At 38.3% G+C, this 25,728-nt stretch overlaps 1 protein-coding gene across 5 annotated transcripts in view; it reads right to left on the bottom strand.

Moving 5' to 3' along the window:
• Positions 1–25,728, bottom strand: part of VPS8 (VPS8 subunit of CORVET complex) — a 254,636-nt gene that overhangs the window by 24,640 nt on the left and 204,268 nt on the right. For 3 of the 5 annotated variants that reach the window (XM_077879951.1, XM_077879954.1, XM_077879955.1), the window contains one exon: positions 8,261–8,314. In XM_077879951.1, coding sequence (XP_077736077.1) covers positions 8,261–8,314 — 54 coding nt within the window. Of the gene's footprint in view, positions 1–7,167; positions 7,657–8,260; positions 8,315–25,728 lie in introns of those variants that run through there. The other 2 variants (XM_077879952.1, XM_077879953.1) reach the window with 2 other exon arrangements.

Below are 25,728 nucleotides of genomic sequence, written 5' to 3'. Positions count from 1 at the left end.
GAATGACTAAAATCCAAAAATCAGATAACACCAAATGCTGACAACAAAGATGTAGGACAATAGGAACTCAAATTCACTGTGTGGAAATGCAAAAATAGTACAGCCACTTTGGAAGATAGTTTGGCAGCTTCTCAGAAAACTGAACATTCTTACTATACAGTCTGGCAGTTGCTCCCTGGTATTCACCCAAATGAGCTGAAAACTTATGTGCAGGGTTTTGTGTGGTCAGTAAAGCTTTACTGACAACTGGTAAAACCTGGAAGCAACCAAGATGTCCTTTAGTAGGTGAATGGATGAACAACAAACTGGTACATCCAGACAATGGCATATTATTCGAAGCTAAAAAGGAATGAGATATCAAGCCATAAGAGGACATGGAGGAACTTTAAGTGGGAATCACTGAGTAAGAGAAACCAATCTACAAAGGCTACATACTGTCCAACTACATCACATTCTGGAAAAGGCAAAACTGGAGACAGTAAAAGATTAGCAGTTGCCAGTTGACAGGGAAGGATGAATAAGTGAAGCATGGGATTTCTAGGGTAGTGTAATGATTCTGCATGATATGTAATGGCTACATTTCATTATATGTTTGTCAGACCCACAGAATGTACAACACAAGATGTGAACTCTAAACTATGGACTTTCATTAATAATAACGTGTATATGTCAGCTCATTAACTGTAATAAAATGTACCACAGGAATGCAAGATATTAATAACAGGAGGAAATGTATGGTAACTGTACTTTCTGCTCAATTTTTCTATGAAAACCTAAAACTGCTCTAAAAAAGTCCATTAATGGGACGCCTGGGTGGCTCACTTGGTTAAGTGTCTGACTCTTGATTTCAGCTCAGGTCTTGATCTCAGCGCCATGAGATAGAACCCTGCATCAGGCTCTGTGCTGAGAGTGGAGCCTGCTTAAGATTCTCTCTTTCCTTCTCCCTCTGCCTCTCACTTGCATTCTCTCTCTCTTGAAAAAAATAGTCCATTAATTTAAAAAATCATTAAAGAAATCCAAATGCTACATTAGAAAATATTCATTTAATACAAAAGAAATGGGTGACGAATAGATTTGTACATTGGTAAGAACTCTGAGATCCTTTGAAACCGTCATCTAGTCTCAACTTTTTAGGCCAGAAGATACACCCAATTATCAGCAGGATACCACAAGCAAGGATACCACAAGCAAGTGGTCACCACTGTCCTTCTCTGTAACTGTTTCCAGCTCTGTAGTTGTAATTATCAGCAAGAGTGAATATCACAATCAAGTGGTCACCACTATCCTTCTCTGTAACTGTTTCCATTTCTCTACATGAGGATCAGTAAGCAGATTTCAGAAAGGCCCAGGCCATGGACTGCAGATCATAATCATGGAGAGGAATAAGGAAAGAACATGGCAACATAGTCAGACTTGTGACCATGTTATGCTTCACCTGAGCCCTTAGTTCCTAAAGAAGAGCTGCAGTTAAGGAAATCCCCATACCCTGTCATGGGAAACAGCTTTCTGCAAAGATCACTCTTCCCCATAAATCTGAGACAAAACCCACCATGCCGCTAAGTTCACCTATGACAAAGCCAGACACAGACCCATCAAATTTCCACTCTTTGCCTCTTAAAAGATGAACAGAACTGTTTGTCCTGATTCGGTGGAACAAAATGTTTGTTAACTAATGACCAAACTTTAGTTAAGCATCTCTCCCTCCCCTAAACCCTTGACCTACACCTGAGCCAACCTTAATGGTCCTTTCCAAGAATCAGCAGACTGCACCAAAGACATTTCTAACCAACTATCAACTATCTGATTCTATCACCTACTCCCCCACATCAGGTTCTTCCTAGCCCTGTTTACTAGCCCCTGTAAAAAATTCCCTTCTGGGATGCCTGGGTGGCTTAGCGGTTGGGTACCTGCCTTGGGCTCAGGTCGTGATCCCAGGATCTGGGATTGAGTCCTGCATCGGGCTCCCCATGAGGAGCCTGCTTCTCCCTCTGCCTATGTCTCTGCCTCTCTTCCTCAGTCTGTGTCTCTCATGAATAAATAAATAAATCTTTAAAAAAAATTCCCTGTGGTGTTATTTTTTTCTTCTTTTAAGTAATCTCTATGCCCATCATACAGTGGAGGCTCAAACTCACAACCTCAAGATCAAAAATCACTCTGTGAGCCAAGCACCTCTGCCTGATTTTTTGACACCCTTGTAGATGTTAAGGTTGGAACACTCTCCTTATAGCAAAAGCCTCTCCTCTTATTGCAGTTATTCTTTTGAATGAAGTCTCCTCTTTAAGTCCAAATTTGTTTTTGCTTTTTTTTTTTTTTTTAATAGACTCTACTAGTTCAGCCCAGATGTTAGGGTCTAACTGAAATCAGCCAACACATCAATGAAAAAGTCACTTGAGTTTAATACAACTGCAGATTCATAACATTCTAACAAATCAGGGGAGCTATAAATTAATCAGCCCACCTCTCACCCATGGCAGGAAAAGTTCAGAAACAGCTCTGAATGGCAGATATTCTGCTGTGGATCAAACACCTCTGGTAACAGATAATGTGCTATCTCACAAGGCAACTTGTCTCACTATCAGAAAATTCTCATAACTAAGTTGACATCTCCATCTACATTCCAGCTACCCACAGGCACCAGTTCTGTCCTCTGAAATACAAAGAATGCCTAGGTTTCCTTCCAAATCTTCCAGCTGTCTGAAGGCAACTGCACCCCAGCTACTTCACGTCAGCATAAAATGCACCTGGCCTGTGGGGACCTTCTACCCTGTCTATGCAAAAGCAAAGACTAAATTCTGTCCACTTTTCTTTTTCTTTCTTTCTTTTTTTTTTTTTTTTAAATCAATAGAGGCATGAAAGTCACATCTGGATTAAGTCCTACTAAGAAAAATAAGGAAAGAGGCAACATGCATCCACCAAGGGCTATCACTTTTTGCTCATGAGGGGCCAGTCAGCTGAGACACTGCAGCCAGCTTTTCCTGTTGTTATGGAAACAGTGGCTCTGTGAGGCTTTTTCCCTTAAAAATACTGCACTGCTCCCATCCCCCAGTCTCCCCACTGGCCAGTGAGTCCATAAAAATCATGAGTGAGTATAGTCATCTACATTCCTGACATGAGTGGCAAGACTGGGACTAGACTATAAAACTTTTACCTCACCAGAACACTTGGGTAAAACAAACAACTGCTCCAAATTCTTCTAATACACTTGAATACTTGAGAAACTGCTAATCAATTTCTGAGAGGTCTGGCTATTAAATCCAACAGTTTAGTCACTATTCACTTGGAAATGTGTTGACAGCAAGAACTATATTTCACTGACCTTGGTCCTTCCCAGACCTGGCACCTTGAAGCATGTGGGATATTCGCTGAATTTACCCCCTATGAGAAAGCCTTTCCACCCTGCCTCTCCCAGTACCTTGTCCTTCGGCTGAAGAAGTCACCCTGGGAAGACCCTCAACTGTGAACTCTTCCAGTGGGTTTCACCAGCCTGAGGATAACTCTTTAGCCAGAGCTTCTGACCCCTCAGACTTCTGCAAACACACCAGCAGAGAAAGCTCATCTAAAACGGGATGGCTCAGGGAGTATAACGATGCCTTTGTGATTGAGGTGTAAGAAAATTGCTTTCTCTGGTTACAATGCATGTAATAATCCTAACTTTGCAAATTCCGGGCTGGTGTTTCTTTAGTAGTTGAGAAAAGATGCATCAGAGCTGGGTGGTTTTTTTTTATGCTGCCTTCAACTAACTCTCTAAACTCATTTATCACCTCAAACATCATCAACATCTCCAATTTTGTTCTAGTGAGTTAATTGCAAGGGACTTTTACAGTAATTTTTTTAACACATTTTTTAAAAAATTTATTTATGATAGTCACAGAGAGAGAGAGAGAGGCAGAGACACAGGCAGAGGGAGAAGCAGGCTCCATGCACTGGGAGCCCGATGTAGGATTCGATCCCGGGTCTCCAGGATCGCGCCCTGGGCCAAAGGCAGGCGCCAAACCACTGCGCCACCCAGGGATCCCTACAGTAACTTTTATCTTAGAAAAATGCTTCCTGATTTTTAAATTTCCGGCCATCCATGATCAAACACTGAACAAGCGCTAGAGAAGCATGTGTATCTTCTGTTATTGAAGTTATCAGAGCCCCTTAAGAAGAAATCTTATGTATAAGATAAACATTACACACAAATTTTGTATGCCACATGTAATATACAACAAGTATTTCTAATCCAGAGAAGAATAAAATGCAAAAGCTTGTGCTGCAAAAGATGTTATGTACGCATGCTCATGGAATTTGCTAGATTCTGACAGGTGACAGCAGAGTGGAAGAACGACTCCTTCATGAGACATCTATCTCAGGAAGTTAAGCAGAACCTACAGAACATGGCTTCTGTTTCCTCAGCACTTGCATCCAGCTCTTGACAGAGCCAATACTGACAACACAGTCGCCAAACACTTTCTTTGGTTATTGGTCAACAGAGAATCTTTGGCTCCAGTCAAGAATACTACTGCTCTTTTGTGTTTCTTACACATGTCACTTTGGCAGTCAACTGTTCAACAGACACACTGCTGGTGCCTCCATCTGTCAATGCAACTTTGACAATGTAGCTCCAGGATGATAACCAGAATATACATGTACATGTCTATATATATATGAACACACAAAAATACATACACAACTAGGGAAGTACCAATTAGGTACTGAGTTTCACATTGGTCTCACTCAGATTACTGCTGATGTAGCTCAAACAGCAAGGGACTGACTATGCTAGGAATATAAGCCTGGGACAGTAATGATGTTTCATTTGTTCTTTCTCTGTTTATTTAGGCCCAGACAATTTTTTTCCTTTCACTTCCCATAAATAGCTATGAAGTCCAATGGAATCTGTTTCATGTATCTCTCATTCACTTGACATGGTTCTACACTTAGGGATACCAAGTCTGATGCCATGGCTGTCTTCCTGAGGCATATTAGTCTTAAATGAGGCATATATATAAATAAAGAGGTAATTTCAACACAGCCAGGTGAACATGTTGGTAGGTGAGCACCAGTTCAGGGTGTTACAAGAGAGAGCTCAGAAAAGGAAGGACACCTGGTTCACACTTAAAGGTGTCAGAGTTTTGGGGGAGAAAAAATACTTGAATCTACCTCATCTCTTCATTCCATCCATTAATTCAGCACAGATTCAGGACCTTTTTCTTGCCTGGACACTGTCTATTCTTCTGATTGCTTTTTTTGCCTTTAATATCACCTTTGACAGAAACCCTCATGCTCAAGATAAAAAGCAAGCTTCACAAAATAGGGCTCTTTGTAATATGGATTCCCATTCATTTCACCAGACCTCTGCATGCTACCATATTTAAGAGATATAGAACCACCCCCATTTCTGAAGTGTCCTATACTCAACATGTCTACCTGGAACACCTTTTCCCTTGTGCTTCAAGGCTAGATCAAGCCTTTTTTTTTTTTTAAGAAGCCTTCCCTGACTACTTAGTCTGGGAGAGGCACCTGTTTTGAAATGTATTTTAAAATTATCCTAGACATCATAACAGTGTGATATTAAGTAGGTGCTATTTAAGTTTAGGCTTCAATGTAGAGACATGAATTCCCAAAAGCAGCTACTAAAAAGTCCTTTGGCTATTTATTACTGACCAATAGCTAAAATTTTGCTCGTTAGGTCCAAGAATCCAGAAATTTTTCTATTGGTGAAATTAATGTCTTGTTAATCAGAATGGTAAACATGAGTGATGGGCTCTCAAAAATAAAAGGTCCTTGAATATATGTATCTATCTCCTGAATAAAATATTTTAGAAACCAGATCATGCCAATTCTTGCATGGACAGTGAATAAGTCTGCACCTGATCACTTAGGAAAGCCACCTGGGGCCATCTATGTGTAGTCACTGGCTTTGAAAATTTCGGTTTGTCTGATGCTGATTCAAGAGTAGGAGAATCCTACCTATGTAACATTGCTACACCCCTGATAGTGGTCAGACACCTAAAATGACAAAGAGCTAGGTCATTACCAAGTTGAAATAGGTTATATGAATCTATTTCTAAATGAGTATTTAATAAACACCTTTAATTATGGCAGGATTTGCTTTCATTATAATCTAGTAACAAAGCTTGAGGGGAGGAGCTAAGTATTTCTCAAACTTCTTCATTGCACTTTTTACCATAAGAACATAAGAGTCATATTAAGTCCACTTAGTCATCCCCAATCAGCCTCTCCTCTGTGCTCTTGTGTACCTGTGCACTTTCCATGGCATGTGTCAAACTGTATGGTAATTGTCAGTTTACATGTCCACCTTCCCAATAAGTGCTGAGATCCTTGAGAACAAAGTCTGTGTTTTTCATCTCTGTAGTCCCTTAACTCAGTGTCTACATAAAGAAATACTTGCTGAATGGACAACAATACAAAGTAGCAATAATAAAATGACAGCATATCTAACTAAGATTGGGGGATGTGTGTTTTAACATTAGTTTCAGTAATACCTGAGTCCTTACTATGTGTCAATAATTTACCAGGTACTTAGCTGTGTGTCAAACACAGTATTAGGCCCTCATATAGTATCTTGTTTAATTTTCAGGATACTTCTGAGAGGCAGCACTATCATTTACAGTAAAGGAAGCAGAGAGGCTCCACTAGGGGCACCTGGGTGGTTCAGTCGGTTAGGCATCTGACTCCTGATTTTGGCTTAGGTTATGATCTCAGGGTTGTGAGATCCAGCCTTGCACTGGGCTCCACACTGAGTGTGGAACCTGCTTAAGATTCTCTCTCTCCCTCTCCTTCTGCCCTTCCACTTTCACTCTCTCCTTATCTAAAAAAAAAAAAAAGTTATTCAGATCAATAAGCACAAGAGTCAATCTTTAAACTCATGTCTGGTTGAATCGAAAGCATGTTTTTAACCTCTACTTTAGAAGTGTCCACAGCTAACACTTGAAAGCAAAAAAAAATCTCCCTCTGGATTCCAATTTCCTCCTCTGTTTACGGAGAGTGAGCAGGTGCCTTGTACCTCCAGCCCCCCACTCCCTCACAGTGTGATGGTTCCAGGTGGTAGCAAACATCGCCTCAGTTGGCCTGGCCTTGCAGTCCTGACAAAAATGGAAGAGATTTTCCTGGGCAGCATGTAATAAGGCTTTTCGGATAACAGATTTTATTTTTATTCTTTCTTTCTTTTAAAACCATTTCAGGGGATTCTACAGGCAGAGAAAAGGGACCCATTTCCGGCACAGTGCTTTGAAGCTAGAACCTGCTGATAGTTAACACAGCTAGCAGGTTGTTATTTTTGTTCTACAATTCTTCACTGACATGGATGCTGACTGAAATTATAAAAAGGGCAAGAAAAGAAAACCTACATCCAGGGATACTTCAACTGTCAGAAAAATAAAAGTGGTAAAAGAGAACAGTAAAAATGTCAGCTTGTTTACCACATTTCAACTGCACTGTTGCAGCTGTATATAGAAAAGGATTTTAGCGGTTCTCTTGACATCATCTGAGAATTGCTCAATTGACAGACTCATACTCTTTCTGTGCTACAAAGTTTACAGTCAGGGATTGAAGTGGCAGAGGGGGGTTCCATCCCACAAGTATTTATTGAGCACTTGTTTATGCAGTATGGAACGCTAATATCTTGGGCCAGTTTTCTTTGAGCACAGCTGTCTGGAGGGAAAGAGAATATATTAGACTAGCCTCCTTATAATATCTTTCACCTACTACCACTCACTGATCACGATACCCACCTGGTAAAGAGGATGGGAATTCTAGAACAATGAAAGTTCTCAGTTGCCAGGAGACTGATGGTAGGCCCAACCCCCCATGTGGCTTCCTAGAGAGCCAAGGGATTCTGGTAATATGTCATAAAGGCTTCCAATCAGAAATACCTTTGGTGGCATTAAGGTGATTAAAAAATCATTGCATTTTTGAGAAAATTGTTCAACAGAGGAGAATAAACACACAAAAGGAGGAAGGTGGGTTTGTATCTTTAAAACTGATCTTCTAGAAATGAGCAAAGGAAAAAAAAAAAAAAAGACAAACCAAGAAACAGATTCTTAACTATAGAGAACAAACTGATGGTTACCAAAGGGGAGGTGAGTGTGGGGAAGGGTGAAATGGGTGATGGGGATTAAGGAGTGCACGTGTCATGATGAGCACTGGGTGATGTATGGAAGTGTTGAATCACTATATGGTACACCTGAAACTAATATAACTATGTTAGCTATACTGGAATTAAAGTAAAAATGTAATAAAATTTTTAAAAACTCACCTTCTTAACAGTAGAATCTCCTTTGGATGGATGACAAGAAGGAGACATTTTTACCTAGAATAAAAGGCAAACACTTTAATATCCTCTTAGTTATAATCTAGTTTTATTTGACCCATACTCAAAATAACTCAACTAGAATTGGTATAACTGAGATAAAACAGACATTTTCAGAGGAACAATGAATAGACTTTTTTTTGTTAAGTTGCTTTGAAACTTTTCTGGAGATCAAAAGTCAATAGTTAGCCAAGATAAAAATATGAGTAGGGTAAGAAAAGTCTGGAACAGATGGTCCAGACTGGTTTCAACTGAATGGTGAGGAACCAAATAGATACAGATCTTTGTTGACAATGTTAATCAACTGACGCAATATGCAATACTCAGTATTTCTCGCAGAGGCCAACTCAAAGTATCCTTTGTGATAAATTACCCCTTTTAAGCAAGACATGCACAAGAGAATGTGATAAAATAGTAAAAGATTTAGAAAAAGTATTGGTCAAACCATAATAAAAGGATATTTAGTTCAAGAAGAAGACTGGTGGTATAGGGATATCTTGAAATATTTGAGGGTTGAAAGAGATTGTCAGATCCGAAAAAAGAGCAAGACTCAATGTTACCTGCAAAAACTATTTTAAAGGTAAGGGCACAAATAGGTTACAAGCAAAAGAATTGCAAAGATATACTATGCTAGCACACTAGATTTCAGAGCAGAGACTATTACCAGGGATAAAGAAGATCATTTAATAATAATAATAAGGGGGTCAATTCATCAGGAGGACACACAATCCTGGATATCTATGCATCTAATACCTTAAAAATACATGAAGTAAAAATTGATAGAATTGAAAGGAGAATAGGTATAGTCAGAGATTTCCATACCACTATCTCTTAATATGTTGGAGAAAAGTAGGCAGATATTCAGAAAGGATTTAGAAGATTCACACAATACAATTAACTAACTAGATCAGTTGGACATTTATAGAACACTCCACCCAGCAAAAGCAGAATACATATTTTTTCAGGTGTACATGGACCACTTACCTACACAGACTATTTTGTCTCAATAAAATAATTATCAATAAATTTAAACAGATCCAAGTCATACTAAGGAAAGTTCTCTGGTAACAATGGAAATAAATTAGACTCAGTAACAGAAAGTTACTTCCCAAATATTTAGGAACTAAGTAACATTTTTAAATAACCCAAGGGTTAAAGAAGAAATCAAAAGGAAATTAGATCCTAGAAACACACAATCTACCAAGAATGAGTCATAAAGAAACAGAAAATCTGAATAGCCAACAACTAGTAAGAAGACTGAATCAGTAATCAAAAGCCTCCCAGGTCCAGACAACGTCACTGGTGAATTCTACCATCGGTTCAAAGAATGAACACCAATTCTTCTCAAACTCTCCCAAAAAATTAAAGAGAAGGGAACACTTGCAATCTCACTGTAGGAGGTCAGTATTACCTTATATCAAAGCCAGACACGGACACTACGAGAAAAGAAAATTACAGGCCCACATCCCTGATGAACAAAGATGGAAAATCCTCAACAAAATACTAGCAAACAGAATTCTACAACATATTAAAAGGATCATACACCATGATCAAGTGGGATTTATCCCTGGAATGCAAAGATGCTTCAACATGTACAAATCAATAAATGTGACACTTAGATTAAGAGAATTAAGGGAAAAAACCCTGACATGATCATCTCAATCAATGCAGAAAAATTCTTTGCCTTTTCATGACAAAAACACTCAATAAACTAGGATTAGAAGCAAACTACCTCAATATGATAATAGCCGTGTATAAAAAAACCCACAGCTAACAATGAACAATCAGAAAAGGAAATTAAGAAAACAGTTCCATTTACATCAGCACCAAAATGAATAAAATACTTAGGAATAAACTTAGCCAAGGAGGGCAAAAGATTTGTACACTAAAAACTATAAACTGTTGCCGAAAAAATTAGGGGAGACAAAGATAAAAAGAAAACATCCTGTATTCCTGGTTTGGAAGACTTGTTAAGATGTCCACACTATCCAAAGCATTCTATAAATTCAAGGCAATCCCTATCAAAATCCCAGTGGCACTGTAGCAGAAAGAGAAAAATCCATCCTAAAATTCATATGGAACCCTAAATAGCCAAAACAGTCTTAAAAAAGACCAATGTTGGAGTCCTTACACTTCCTAATTTCTAAACTTACTACAAAGCTACAGTAATCAGAATTGTGTTACTATGATAAAGAAATACAGACCAATGGAATAGAAAGACCAGAAATAGAGCTTCATGTATAAGGTCAAATGATTTTTGACAAGGATACCATCAAGACCATTCAGTTGAGGAAAGAATAGTCCTTTCAAAAAATGGTACTAAAAAACTAGATATCCATATGCAAAAGAATAAGGTTAGACTTTTACCTTACACCATATATAAAAATTCAAAGTGGATCACAGACCTAAATGCAAAAGCTAAAACGATAAAATTCTTTAGAAGGAAACACAGGGAAGTTTCATGACATTGGATTTAGCAATGATGTCTTAAAGATGACACCAAAGGCGTAAGTGACAATTAACAAAAAAAATAGACAAACTGGACTGCATCAAAATTAAGAACTTTTGTATACCAAAGGACACTTAGAAATATAGTAAAAAAGCAACTCATCAAATGGAAGAAAATATTTGCAAATGACATGGGACAAATATCCAAAATAAGGAATTAGGTATCCAGAATATACAGAGAACTCTTAAAACTTAACAACAAATTTTTTTTTTTTCCAAAAAACCCCATCAAAAACTGAGCAAAGGACTTGGAACATTTCTCTAAAAGTACAGCCAATAAGCACAAGAAAAGATGCTCAACACCATTAGTCATTCACAAAATGCAAGTTAAAAACACAGTTGAGATACCTACTAGAGTAGTTGAAACCAAAAAGACTGTACCTAGAATGTGGAGGAATTGGAGCCCTCGTACAATGCTGGTAGGAGACTAAAACGGTACATCCACTTTGGAAAGCAGTTTGGTAGCTTCTTAAGATGATAAACACACATTTGCCATATTTGTCAATCATTCCATTCCAAAAGTATTTACCCAAGAGAAATGAAAGTATATGTCCATACAAAGACTTAAACACAAATCTTCAAAACAACTTGATCTTTAACAGCCAGAAACTGGACAGCCAGAAACACTTAATATCAACAGGTGATATAATAAACACATCATGGTATATGCACTAAATCGAAATACTACTCAGCAGTAAGAAGAAATGAACTCTTACAACAACATGGATGAGTCTTAAATAACTATGCTAAGAGAAAAGACAGATCAAAAAAGTCTACTTACTGATGGTTCCATTTATCTAAAATTCTAGAAAATGCTAATTAATCTATTTTAACAGAAAGCCAACTGATGGTTACCTGGGAATAGGAGAAACTGAGTAAGTTTTTAGTAGTGACAGGGTCAGTATCTTGATTGTAGTGATGGATTCAAGGATACATACATATTGGTACACTTTATGTACATGTAATTTATTTCATCAGTTATACTTTAATAAAGCATTTAGAGAAATCTGTAGGATCAGTTAAAACAGTGCTTAGAGGAAGAAATTTACAGCTTTTTATACTATACTGGAGAATAAGAAAGGCTTAAAATGAAGGACCTTTGCTTCCAATTTAACAAGCTAGGAAAAAAGTAAAACCAAACTAAGTAAAAAAGAAGGAAATAAGGAGAAAGAAATCAAAAGAAATCAAACAGAACACTAGAGAAAATTAACAAAGCCAAAAGTTGGTTCTTTGAAAATATCAAAAAGACTGTTATTTAGATTAATCAAGAGAATAAATCAGTATCAGCAATGAAAGATATATTACTACATACTGTAATACACACATTTAAAAGAGGCTATTATGAATAATTTTATCTCAATAAATTTGACATTTTTTTTAGGGAGGGGAGAGGCAGAGGAAGAGGGAGAGAGAGAATCTTAAGCAGGCTCCATACCCAGTGCAGAGACTGATCTGGAGACACTGGGATCACAACCATTAAATCAAGAGTCGGATGTTTAACAGACTGAGGCACCCAGGTGCCCCAAATGTGACAAATTAAAAGGACATGTTCCTTGAAAAACAACTTATAAACACAGACCCAAGATGAAACAGGGAATATGAATGACCCTATATTTATTAAGGAAATTTAATCTTATCTAATTGTCTCTTAAAATGCCAAGTCCACATGGTTTCACCACTGAATTCTAGTAAATATGAAGTACACAGAGATTAATATCTGAAATTAGAAAATCGACTTACTAGTTTACAAGGAAAAATATAATCCTATTGCAAGCAGTTCAACAGACAGTAGATAGGATCAGTCTAGGATGATGTAGCAGAGGTACTAAGCAAATAATTGGATTCAAGTTCTCCAGTCCCTTCAATTCTGACAGTCTAATTCTAAGAGCCTCTAGTACATATGATGATGACATTTTCTATCACTGTGGCATCACGCTATTCAAAAGGACCATGTTGCAGCCTTTTTTTTTTTTTTTCTTTTTTCCTTTCTCCTCTGACTTTCAGAATAACTTTAGAAAACATACCTCAGCTCAGAGGTTGAAACTGCTGGCTGTTCAGACTGTCCTTTTGGTTTTAGCAGGTCTGCAAAAATTAGACTTGACAGTCTTTGCTTTAACATACCATGACATTAATACTCTGGAATTCACTCCAGATGTATGATGTAGCTTGCTAAACAAGATCCAATTTTAACTCCTGGTATGTTCTTTTTGAAAAGGGAGAAAATAGATTTTCAAAGCAAAGTAGATATTTAAGCTTAAAAAATGACCTCATGAAAGAATCTGCAGATTTTTAAAAACAAGCCAAGAACTAGATATAATGCTGGACAATTTATCTGAGAAAGCTGTTCTCTGGAGATTAAGTTAGAGAGTGTTTGAAGTGGCAACAGAAATGGTTCAGCATCGTTCATGAAAGGTCTTATTTTTCATTTAACAGGATTCCTTTTGGAAATGCCTCAGGCAATGCAGCTTGAAAGAGGCACTTTAAATCCAGGTGTGCAGACACTAGATCTGGGGATATGGATGACATATTAAGCTTAATAATGCTAAACTTTTGTGGTCTTTGTTAATGATTTCTGACTTAGAGAAGCAATGTGATCTGAAGTTTAATAGCAATAGGAATACTTCCTTATCACTTTTTTTTAACAAGCCTTGATTGTCCTGATTACAAAAGGAATGTATGTTCATAGTAGAAATTTAGAAAATACTAAAAAGCAAAACGAAATAAAAATCACAACATGATTGCACAGCAATAACTACTATTAACATTTGGAATCATAGCATTTTGTGATCTTTCCATGTTCCCTGTTGAAAATGTTTATTTCACCATATCTATATTCTTCTACAACATGATTTTCTTATTAAGCAGTCCCTTCATTGCATAGATATACCATAACTAATTTCACCAACTACTAGAAGGCTATTAGGACATTTAGGTTGTTTTCAAATATTTTTAATTTAAAATTAAAGTGTTATTTCCGTTGCACACATAAGTCCCTGCTTCAAAGGGTGTAGGACATTTAAAAATACATATTGGCAATTTTTCTCCTGACAAAGAAGATGGATCCACAACACTTTTCCTAGAATTCAGAAATCCCAAAAACTCGAAAACAAAAAAAAATTTTTTTAAAGCTTTTGGGCACTGAGAGCAAAACCTGACCTGAAGTAAGGCTATTTATAGTCCTTATTTATCCCACATATTATGGGATGCTGCCCTAGACCCCATTGGAAATGTTCTATAATAACAATGTATGTGATATTACCTTTCTTTGGGAACTTCAAAGATGACATTTTATTTTTTTTTTTTTTGAGAAGTCAGCCAGAAACTTCTGCTTGCTTGCTAAACAATATTTCTTCATACTTTGTTTGGAACTTAAAATTGTTTAGCAGAAAGGCTGTCTGATACAGGTTACCCTGCCATTCCCAAAATTGGAATTCTGTATTACTTTCTTCAAATACTTTTTCTGTACAACTCCTACCCCTACTTCCTCCAGGTCTCCAATTACAGGTGTATTTTGCAATCTGAAGTTGTTCCATAGCTGACTGCTGCTCTATTCATTTCTTTCCAGCCTTTTTTTTCTGTGTTTGATTTGGAAAATTTCTGTTCTGTATATTCAAGTTCACTAATTGTTTCTTCTGCTATGTCTGTTAAATGGTTAGTCCCATCCAGTATGCTCTTCAGCTCAGACATGGCAGTTTTCATCTTTAGATTTCTATTGACTTTATAACTTCCACATCTCTATCAAATATGTCTAGTCTCTCCTCTAGTTTCTTGAACACATGGACTACAATTTATAATAACTTTAACGTTCTTGTTTACTAATTCTATCATCTGTGCCATTTCTGGGTCTGTTTCAAAGGACTAATTTTTTTAAAGACAATTTTTTAGAGCAGTTTCAGGTTCCTCGCAAAACTGAGAGGAAGGTCCAGAAATACTGCATACACCCTATGCTTCCACCCACACAATGCCTCCCCTGTTATCCACATCCCTTACCAAAAGGGTACAGTTGCTACAACTGATGACACATTACACTGACACATCACCATCACCCAAGTCCACAGTTTATATTAGGGTTTGCTTTTGGTGGTGTGCCTTCTGTGGGTCTGGACAAATGCATAATGACATATGTCCACCACTATAATATTATACGGAGTATTTTCACTGTCTGAAAAGTCTCTGTGTTCCATTTATTCATCCCCTAGTCCACTCTCCTTGCTAGCTCCTGGCAACCACTGATGTTTTTACTGCCTCCATAGTTTTGCCTTCTCCAGAATGTCATATAGTTGATTTTTTCCCTCCTCTTTATGACTTGTATTTTTCCTGCTTTCTTGATCAAATGCCAGACATTGTGAATTTCACCTTGTTGGGTAAAATGCTTTTGTAATCCTTAACATATTCTTGAACTTTGTTCTGGGATGTGGTTAAAATGCTTGGAAATAATTTGGGGCGCCTGGCTGGCTCAGCGGGAAGAGCCTATGACTCTTCATCTCAGGGTCATGAGTTCAAACCTGTATATTTGGATATACAGATTACTACAATAAAAATAAACTTATGAAAGTACTTGGAAATAATTTGATCTTTTTCAGGTTTTGTGTTTAAGCTTTGTTAGATGGGATCAAGACAGCAGTTGGTCTAGAATTAACTTCTACCCCAATACTAAGGTTAAGGTAGGACTTAGTACTCAGTGCTGCCTTGTGAAGTATGCAGTGTTCCAGGCTGGCTCTGTGTGAATCTGGGGCACTGCTATCTCTAATCCTTCTGTGTAGTTCTTCTGGCCTTGAGTGTACTATTTCCTCACACGGTGCACAGTATTCAACTTAAGATGGAAAGTTGTCTTCTGCAGATCTCTGGGGCTCCTTAGGGGAGCTCTTTCCTGTCCATACTCTGTTCTGTCAACTCCAGCCACCTTTGGTCCCTGGACTCCTGCTCTGTCTCCTCAGCTCAGACTGCTGAGCCCTGCCTCAGTTTTCCATCCCTGTGCCAGGGCTTGGAAACTTTCTGTGGCTGTATGCTAGGGATGAACCTAGCTAGGTCTTATGTTATTTGTTTCTCTTCTCTCGGGAGTCATACTCCCTCACTGCTGGATGTCCAATATCTTGAGAACCACTGTTTTATATATGGTGCCCATGTTCCCCCAAGAAACTCCAAATGAATCCTGTCAGATGTTGATGTCCCTATATTATCTTCTAAAATCAAATTCCAGAATAAAAAAAAAAAAAAACCTCAATTCTGAAACCTATCTGATTTGTATAAGGGATTGCAGACTTGTAGTAATACGCACTCCCACTAGTAATGCATAAAGTGTCTCTTTACATCCTTATCAATATAAATGCATATGTATTTTGAAATGTATGACAGTTTATTGTATATTTTTTAAAATTTGCCAGTTCAACTTTAAAAAATGGCATGATATTGCTGTGTTGATTTGTATTTCACTGGTAAAGTTGAATATTTTTCATATTTCACTGAATGATATAATTTTTTTCTTCTTTCTTGCAATTGAATTCTCTATAGCATTCAATTTTTTTTAATATATTTTTTAAAGATTTTATTTATTTGAGAGAGAGAGAGAGTGTTGAGAGAGCACAAGCAGAGGCAGTGGCAAAGGGAGAGGGAGAAGCAGACTCCCCACTGAACAGGGAGCCTGATTATGACCTGAGCTGGAGGCAGATGCTTAACTGACTGAGCCTCCCAGGTGCCCCAAACGATATAGTTTTTAAATGTTATTTGCTCACATTCCCATCAAGTCTTTAGCTCTACACATAAAGACTAGAAACACTCTTTGGGTACTATTGTTATCCTCTGGTCTCCTGATGCAAGCTTTTTCTGGGTCAAAGGGAAGTGAGCCAATTTCCAGGGTGTTAAGTATCTGATTTTTAACCCACTCTGGCAGTGGTGACGACAGAGCTGCTCACAGAGATGTGGCTATCTATCCATTTCTTACAATCACAGTAAATGGATCATAGCAGTCCCTGGCTTGAAACCCTTCAAAGTCTCCTACTACTTTAAGCATCAAAAGTCAACTCTTCAGCAGACCTTCCAGGCTCTTCCAGACATGGCCCACCTGCCTCTTCAACCTCATTCCTTGCCACACACCCCCCTTTAGTTTCCCTGTTCCAGCCACTCATCTATTTGCAGTTCCTAAACAAGCCAGTCCCCTTCTCAGTTCCTCTGGGCTTGCTGTTCTCTTGCTTGGAACAGTCTTCACGTAGCTGGTGCCTTCCTATCTTCCAGATCCTAGCTTAAATATCACCTCTGCAGATGGAGACTCCCTAAACAAAGTTGGTTTCCCCTCAGGATATTCTTCACATAACATTCTATTCTTTGCCCTAATAGCACTTACAAGCTTTCACAATTTGGAATTACAAATTTGATATAGTTTGTTTACAATTTAATTATTGTCTAGCTCTCTTCCTAGATGGTAAGCTACATAATGGTAGGAAATATATTTTCTGTTTTGGGGGGAGAGTTGTTCAATAATGTATATTTAGTCTCAAGAATATAGCATTTGGCCCAAATGAATCACTTAAAACTAGGATATAGTAACAATATTACTGAAAAATGAGCAAAAGTCTCCTCAAAGAGATTCATTTAAATTAGAATCATCTGTCACCTCTCTGTACTTCTAAGATATATTAACCCTCATTTAACTTGTAAATTTAAGTTATAGCATACTCTTTTGAGGAATGCTTCTATTTCCAAATACTGAAATTTCATTGTTTAGCATTTAATTTTCATCTAATATGTTTATAACGGGGAACTAACATTCTCTAAAAATGGACAAATGAATACAAGGCATTAATACCAGTGTTCCAATTTCATTAAACAGCCTGTAAACCAAATCTCTAATTTATAGTAGGAATTCAAACTAAATAAGCAATGGACAATCATTAACAGAAAATTATGACCAGTGAGCACAAATAAATGTCACTTATTGAATAATTTCTTGGAAGTTATAAATATTTCCCTCTGACATTATTTGTAAGTCTACTCTAAGAGATAAAACATTTTCTTGGGATCCCTGGGTGGCTCAGCGGTTTAGCGCCTGCCTTCAGCCCAGGGCGTGATGCTGGAGTCCCGGGATGGAGTCCCGCATTGGGCTCCTTGCATGGAGCCTGCTTCTCCCTCTGCCTGTGTCTCTGCCTCTCTCTCTCTCTCTCTCCCTCTGTGTCTCTCATGAATAAATAAATAAAATCTTAAAAAAAAAAACAAAAAAAAATTTTTCTTAGATAACTCTAAAAAAAACTCCAAGTACCAAGAAAAGTATCAGCTTATTTAATTCTTTCCTATTCTGATTATTAAAAGATGAAGAGGTGGCTATATGTTTATTTCCAAGCTCCTTCTCCTCAGATATTTACCATTAGGAAAAAAAAAAAAAAAAACCACTTTGATATTTGACTAATGTATCTGCCTTTCTACCAACAAGAGATGATTTAGCCAACTCTGTAAAGATATCAAGCAATACATTATAAAACTTTCTTATGAGTCTCTAAATGCTGTTTTTTTAAGTTTTAAAAGGAACAGCAATTTTAATGTTAATGGCATATAAAATGTGTTAGCTTCGGGGTACTCAGTTGGTTGAGTGACTCTTGAGTTTGGCTCAGGTCATGATCTCAGGGTCTTGGGATTGAGCCTCAAGTTGGGCTCCCTTCTCAGTGCGTCTGTTTGAGGGTTCTTTCTCCCTCACCCTCTGTTCCTCCCTCCACTCACGTGCTCCGTCTTCAAAATAAATAAAAATTTAAAAAAGTGTTAGCTTATACCAATTCTCAAGAATTCTAAGCCCTGTTAATAATATAATGTTAAAACTACAATCTAGTAAATATTCAGTTATGTTTCCTTGAATTTACATGCTGCCTGTTGATCAAGAATTATTTTAAAAATGAATAGCAAGTTAATTCCTTCTACTGCTCATCAGTGTGAATGAAGATGGTTATTTGCTACTATAAATTTAATAAAGAAATAAGCAAAGAAAATTTAATAACCCAAGAAAAGTATTACATTATATACTATATACGAATAACATTTGTTGAGAAAATACAGTAGAATGATAAGTACTTCAGTTGAAATTAATTTTTCCAATGTAGTTTGTTGTAGGTAATACATAAGTGAAAGCAAAATAGAGAATCACATAGATTTGCAAGGTCTATTTGTGGATCTAAACATTTCAGATTGAGCTGTTGTAAAGCTGAGGCAAGGAGAGGAGATAAGGAAGGAAAGAAACTTGAGTCATTTTTCTCACTTGTAAGAAATAAAAGTAGTTATTCCAGAAAAGAGCAGACTTTCTAGGGGAGTAACTCCCATCATGTCTGTGCAGATATACTGTTGGGAAGCAACTAATATGTCACTTATTGCTATATATACTGATTAGTTGTGCAAAACAGAAATGAAGTAAGGAGCACAAGAAGACAGGCCTTATTCAGCAAAACCATAATTTTGTGGGTAACTGTTGCATCTTGTTGAGCTGAAGTCAGAAACAGAACAAGTAAAAAATTACCACATTTGGAAAAGAATGAAACAAAAACTGATTTGACTGAAGGATCATGTTACAGAGGCAGTGAGAAGGTTCAAATGCATTCAGTATCTCCTGGGAGTAGACAGCCAAACTCAGCTTGAAAACAAACAAACAAACAAAAACAAAAAAAATAAACTCAGCTTGATATTGGAGTCACTGAGCCCCTCGCCTCCTCCGTTTTCCTCCTTGTTTTGGTTAGGAACTTAATGACCATAGTTGATAGGTTTTTCAAAGGAAATTAATTGAACAAAGTAAAACTTTCATGAAATAAAATTTTTTTTTTTTAAATTTTTGTTTTATTTATGATAGTCACAGAGAGAGAGAGAGGCAGAGACACAGGCAGAGGGAGAAGCAGGCTCCATGCACCGGGAACCCAATGCGGGACTCGATCCCAGGTGCCCAGGATCGCGCCCTGGGCCAAAGGCAGGTGCCAAACCGCTGCGCCACCCAGGGATCCCTCATGAAATAAAATTTAATAAAAGCTATCACATAATTAGCATTTTTAATTTTCTTGTAATTAAAAATGGAATGGCTCACACATGGTAAGAACTTTTAATTAGCAATATGGTATGGATGTATTTTAAAAATCAGCTTTACCAGGTTTCCATAAAGCCAGAATGCTAAAAATAGAACAGAGTGGAGTCAGGAAAACTGGGGGTGATGATAATCCCATACAAATTGAGTTCAAATACTGGTCTCCCTGGTCTGAGCTACATATAGTTCCATCAGCTGTAAAATAGGGAATATATCACTCTCATAAAATTGTGAAGATTAGTATAAACACATCTACAGCATATATATGATAAATTTCATTTTCTCTTTCCTTGTGTTATGAATCTACTAGATCTTTTTACACTGTCTTAGTAACAAAAATAAGAGACACAGACAACTAGAAGAAAATTGAAGAAATCCGTATGATTCGAGAATCACTGCTTCATTATTAGGAAGTATCAAAGATTTCCAAGAGGATCTGACCAAAAATCTGACTGAAGTTTCCTAAACAATGAAAAGGTTGAGTCATCTCTCCTCCCTTCCAGAATGGGGTAGCCTCAGATAGCTTAAAAATAAAGCTGCCTTTGACATGTAGGCCCAATTTCAAGATAATTCCCCTTTTCTAGGTACTTCCTGAGAGAGGCAGGAAGAAAATCAGTGAAACAGATTACTGTCTTTGTTCACTGTATGAGGTGTGTGGATGTGGCTACAAGGCAACCAGGTTGTATAAATGGCTTCAAAATTCAACACCCATTTAGGAACAAATTCTCAGCCAAACACAGAATAAAAAAGAACTTCCTAAAACATGATATAAAGGTTACACACAGAAAGTCTGTATTTAACATTACGCTTAATAATGAAAAAATGAACACTTTCCCCCTAAAATCAGTACCAGGCAAAAAAAGTTTATTCTCACCATTCCTGTTCAACACTATACTGAAGGTCAATGCAATAAGGCAAGAAAAAGAAATAAAAGGTGTAAGATTGGAGAGGAAGAAATAAAAGTCCTTATTTGCATATGATATGATTGTCTATGTAGAAAATACCAAAGAATCTATTTTAAAAAATACTAGTACTAACAAATAAGCTTTGTAAGGTCAATGGTCACTAGACACAAGGTCAATATACAAAAAGTAAGTTGTATTTCTATATTCTGGCAATAATTTAGAAAGTGTAACATAAAACAGTAAAATATGGACTATATCAAAGGTCATTATAGAAACAAATCTTAGAAACAAAATATTTAAGATTTACATGCCAAAAACTACAAAACACAGGTGAAATAAAAAAAGATTGAAATAAATTGATAGATATACCATGTTGATGGACTGAAAGACTCATTATTAAAATATTAACTCTCCCCAAATTGATAGATCAATAGATCTACAACAATCCCAAAAAAATCCCAGCATGACTTTTTTTGGGAGAAATTGATAAGCTGATTTTAAAATTTATATGGAAAAGCAATGGAATTAGAAAAGCCAAATGTAACTAAAAGCAAAGTTGGAGAACTTATACTACCTGATATTCACATTTACTATAAAGCCACAGTACTGGAGAAAGGATAGATATATAGATCTATAGATCAATGGAAGAATAGAAAGTCAAGAAATAGACCTATACATACATAGTCAATGGATTTTTGACTAAGATACAAAGGCAATTCAATGGATATACACATGCAAAAAACCCCCCCAAAAACACAAACACTAATCCTTATCTTGTATCCTATTAACAAATAACTCAAAATGGATCTGTGGTTGCCAGGGACTGAGAGAGTAGGGGAAAGCTTGACTACAAGGAGATATGAGGGACATCTAAGAGTAGGTGATAATATTACTTTATATTTGATTGTAAAGATGACTGTAAAACTTGTGGAAGGTAAATTTTACTGTTTGTCAATATGTATTAAAATACGTAATTATATACATAAAACATAATTCTATTTTTTTAAAAAAGGCTTTTAAAAAGGGCGTATTTTAGCTGCTGAGGACTGTCTAGAAAGAAAGAAAACTTTAATTAGTAATATCCAAGCAATCATAGGTATACAATCACAAGTTGGTTTATGAATAGGATGTAAAAGAGGAAAAAAACTAAAATGCCCCAAGACGTGACTTAAGTATTTACATAAATAATGGTTCTTCCATCTGCATTTGGATTCAGCTTGGAAACATGCTGGATATCACAAGACCTGTCTTTCCTTCCCTAAATACAAATAAGGAAGCATTTTTGATGATTAGTTAATAAAATTTTCAATCTGGAAACCACACTGAACATCTTTACCTACAAAGTCCTGCCAAAGTCTCGTAATTCAACAATTCTTATTCTCAAGTCTGTTCTTTGTTTATTGCTTCCTATCTCAGTTAATGGTACCATCATCCATCAGTTGTTCAAGTAAGAAATCTAGGTACTATTTTTTACTCCTCCCTCTTACAGCCCCATCCAACAAATTTAGGACCAAGCTCTGATAATTCTCTGAAATATAACATCTCTGCTATGAAGCAGAAAAGAGCATGGAACTAGAAGTTGCATGTGACTGGATGAGAGCATGAAAAAAAGAGTGGTCTGAGATGCAGCTGATGAGGTTGCAGGGACCATATTAACTATTTTGATGTTTGTGTACATCTGAAACACATCTCAAATATGTAGTATTTTCTCCATCCCAACTTCTATCATTCTAGTACAAGTTACCACTTATTTCCTCTAAATTATTTCAATATTCTTGGGTCTCCTTACATTTGTTCTTACTTCCCTTTCAATTCATTTTCTACACTGCAGATAGAGTGTTCTAAGAATACTTCTCTGGAAAAAAAATGCTATTCCGATCAGATAATCTTCCTTCCTTAAAACCCCACAATATCCTGTTTCTGTAGCACGAACATGAAAGTAATTAATATGATTCCTTTTTTACCACAGCAGCCTCACCTCATACCGCTCACTCTCTCATATTCTTGACCTAATTATGCTCAACATCTAGTTTCACAGCAGAGATGCTATGTTTTTTCTATCTATATTGTTCCCTGGGCCTAGGGTATCTCTCCTTCCACCTACCATTGCACTTAAATTTGTCTAGCTTACTTCCCTTTTCCCTTAAGGGGCAGCTAACATGACACTTCCAGGAAGCCTTCCAAGATTCCCCACATTGATTAAGTCTACTCATTATCTGCTCTTATACAGCATAGTTCATCTGCAAATACTTGTGGCATAATAAAAAATATATATATTTGGTCTTTGTCCCTGGTTTCTGGTACATAGCTCCTTAAACTCTTAGAATCTCTGGAGTGGTTAGAGTGCCTTCTGTATGCTAAAGAGATGACTAGTGTCCATGGACCCCTAGGTAGCTTCAGGTTGTGAACATTCAGCTCTACCATCCCTGTCTGACCTACCCCCTCAATTTTTGGGGAGGGGAGAGGGCTAGAGATGGAGTCTAATTACCAATGGCCAATGATTTAATCAACTGCGTCTATATAATGAGACATCTGCAGAAACTCTGAAATGGCCAGGTTCAACGTTTTGAGTTGGTGAACACATTGAGGTGGTGGGAAAGGACATGGAAGCACCCTTCTCCCCTCCATACCTTGCCCTGTGTATTTTTTCCATTTGGCTGCTCCTGACTTGGATCCTAAGTAAATGTAAAGCATTATCCTAAGTTCTAGGAGTTACTCTAGTGAATTATCGAACTATTAGGGGGCTGATCACGGGAACCTCGGAATCTGCCAAGTCAGAAGGGTGGGTAACTGCAGCATTCCATTTGCAACTGGTATTTGAAGAAGGGCAATCTTGTGTGAATGAATCCTTAGGCCTGTGGAATCTGACGCTAATTCCTGGTGGTTAGTGTCAGAAGTGAATTACTGGACACCTAGATGGTGTCCAGGGTATTGACAGAATTAGTGTCAGACTTGGTGTTGGAAAAGATTCCACATATTTGGCGTCAGAAAGAACTTGAGAATATACTCAAAATTTGTTCATAACTTCACTGATCATATATCCTACAAGATAAAATGTCTTGTCTACCACTGTATCCCTGGTACTTAGCACAGTACCTGACACATTGTTCCATACATACTGGATGAATGTAAATGAATGCCTACCACCAGAATATACAAATTCTGAACTGGAAGAAGCTAAGCCAAAGTTCTTTTCTGGGTTTACTTCTAAAACAGCGCTGAAAGCTGATGAAACCATGAGAAAATCGACAGGTTCAACTTTTCACTAAGTGATGTTAAAGCCAACTACAGGGAGGGGGCCCAGGAAGGATTAAGAAACAGTTAATGTGACACTTCTTCTCACTCTGAAGAAGAAATAAATTGAGAACAGAATAATGATCAAGTCATAGCAGCTAGCAACTGTTCCTCCTCTTCACTGGGCCCATCGTGTTGCCACATTCCGTTCTCCCACAAGTTATTAGGCAGTAGAGTTCAAATGCATTACTGCTTGATTAAGAAGAAGAAAAGAAAGGCTGTAAAATGAACAAAAGTTGTGACGTCTGGGTGCCTCAGTTAAGTGTCTGTCTTCAGCTCAGGTCATAATCCCAAGGTCCTAGGATCAAGCCCTGCATTGGGCACCCTGCTCAGTGGGGAGCCTGCTTCTCCCTCTCCCTCTGCTACTCCCCCCTGCTTTTGCTCTCTTGCTCTGTCAAATAAATAAAAATCTTAGTAAAATAAAATAAACAATGTATCTACTACATTAGTCAGACTCCAAAGGCAATGAAAAAATTTCAAATGAACAAAAGAACATGAAGTTCTTTAAAGTTTCTTTAAAGAAAGTCACCCAGCTGAGAAAACCATGTACAGAGCACATGTCTATTTACTTTGTCCACTGGCCCCATTTAAGAGTGACAGCTCTGCACGCTTTAGCACACAGGTACTGTTAGTACTACAGCATTTGTACTTGCTGTCCTCTTACTCTGTTAAAGGGTCTTCAGTGGACTCATCGGTGTACATTCGCCCTGTTCAACTAGATCTTAAGCTTTTTAAGGGCAGAAAATGTCTACTCTTGCTCTTAAATCCCTGTTTTAAAATGTGGGGCAAAGAGGAGAAGCTCTTTAAATACTGAATGGGGGGGAGGGGCAAGATGGCGGAGGAGTAGGGTCCCCAAATCACCTGTCTCCACCAAATTACCTAGAAAACCTTCAAATTATCCTGAAAATCTATGAATTCGGCCTGAGAATTAAAGAGAGAACACCTGGAATGCAACAGTGAGAAGAGTTCGCGCTTCTATCAAGGTAGGAAGACGGGGAAAAAGAAATAAAGGAACAAAGGCCTCCAAGGGGGAGGGGCCCGCGAGGAGCCGGGCTGAGGCCGGGGCGAGTGTCCCCAGGACAGGAGAGCCCCGTCCCGGAGGAGCAGGAGCTGCTTTCCCGGGTGGAAAGGGCCTCGCAGGGAGTTGGAGCAGGACCCAGGAGGGCGAGGATGCCCTCGGGCTCCCCGGGACAGTAACAGACACCTGCGCCCCGGGAGAGTGCGCCGAGCTCCCTAAGGGCTGCAGCGCGGGCGGCGGGACCGGAGCAGCTCGGAGGGGCTCGGGCGGAGGAAGAGGCTCCGTGCGGAGGGGGCTGCGCGGTTCCAGGAGCAGCTGGGGGGGGGGGGGGGGCTCGGGGGCGGCTCCGCGGAGGGGGCTGCGCGGCCCGGGAGCAGCTCGGTGGGGCTCGGGCGGAGGAAGAGGCTCCGTGCGGAGGGGGCTGTGCGGTTCCAGGAGCAGCTGGGGGGGGGGGGGGCTCGGGGGCGGCTCCGCGGAGGGGGCTGCGCAGCCCGGGAGCGCGAATCCAACAGCGCAGGCCCCCGAGCACAGGGCGCCAGGACACAGCCCAGGATCCCGCCTCCCCCCGGGACAGGCAGAGGCCGGGAGGGCCCAGGACAGCGAGGACGCTCCTGCCCCGAGCTGAGCAGATCAGCGGCCCCGCCCC

The sequence above is a fragment of the Canis aureus genome, chromosome 31 (assembly GCF_053574225.1).
Source record: "Canis aureus isolate CA01 chromosome 31, VMU_Caureus_v.1.0, whole genome shotgun sequence".
NCBI lineage: Eukaryota > Metazoa > Chordata > Mammalia > Carnivora > Canidae > Canis > Canis aureus.
The sequence above is the reverse complement of the archived record's forward strand: the minus strand, read 5'-3'. Positions and strand labels throughout refer to the sequence as shown.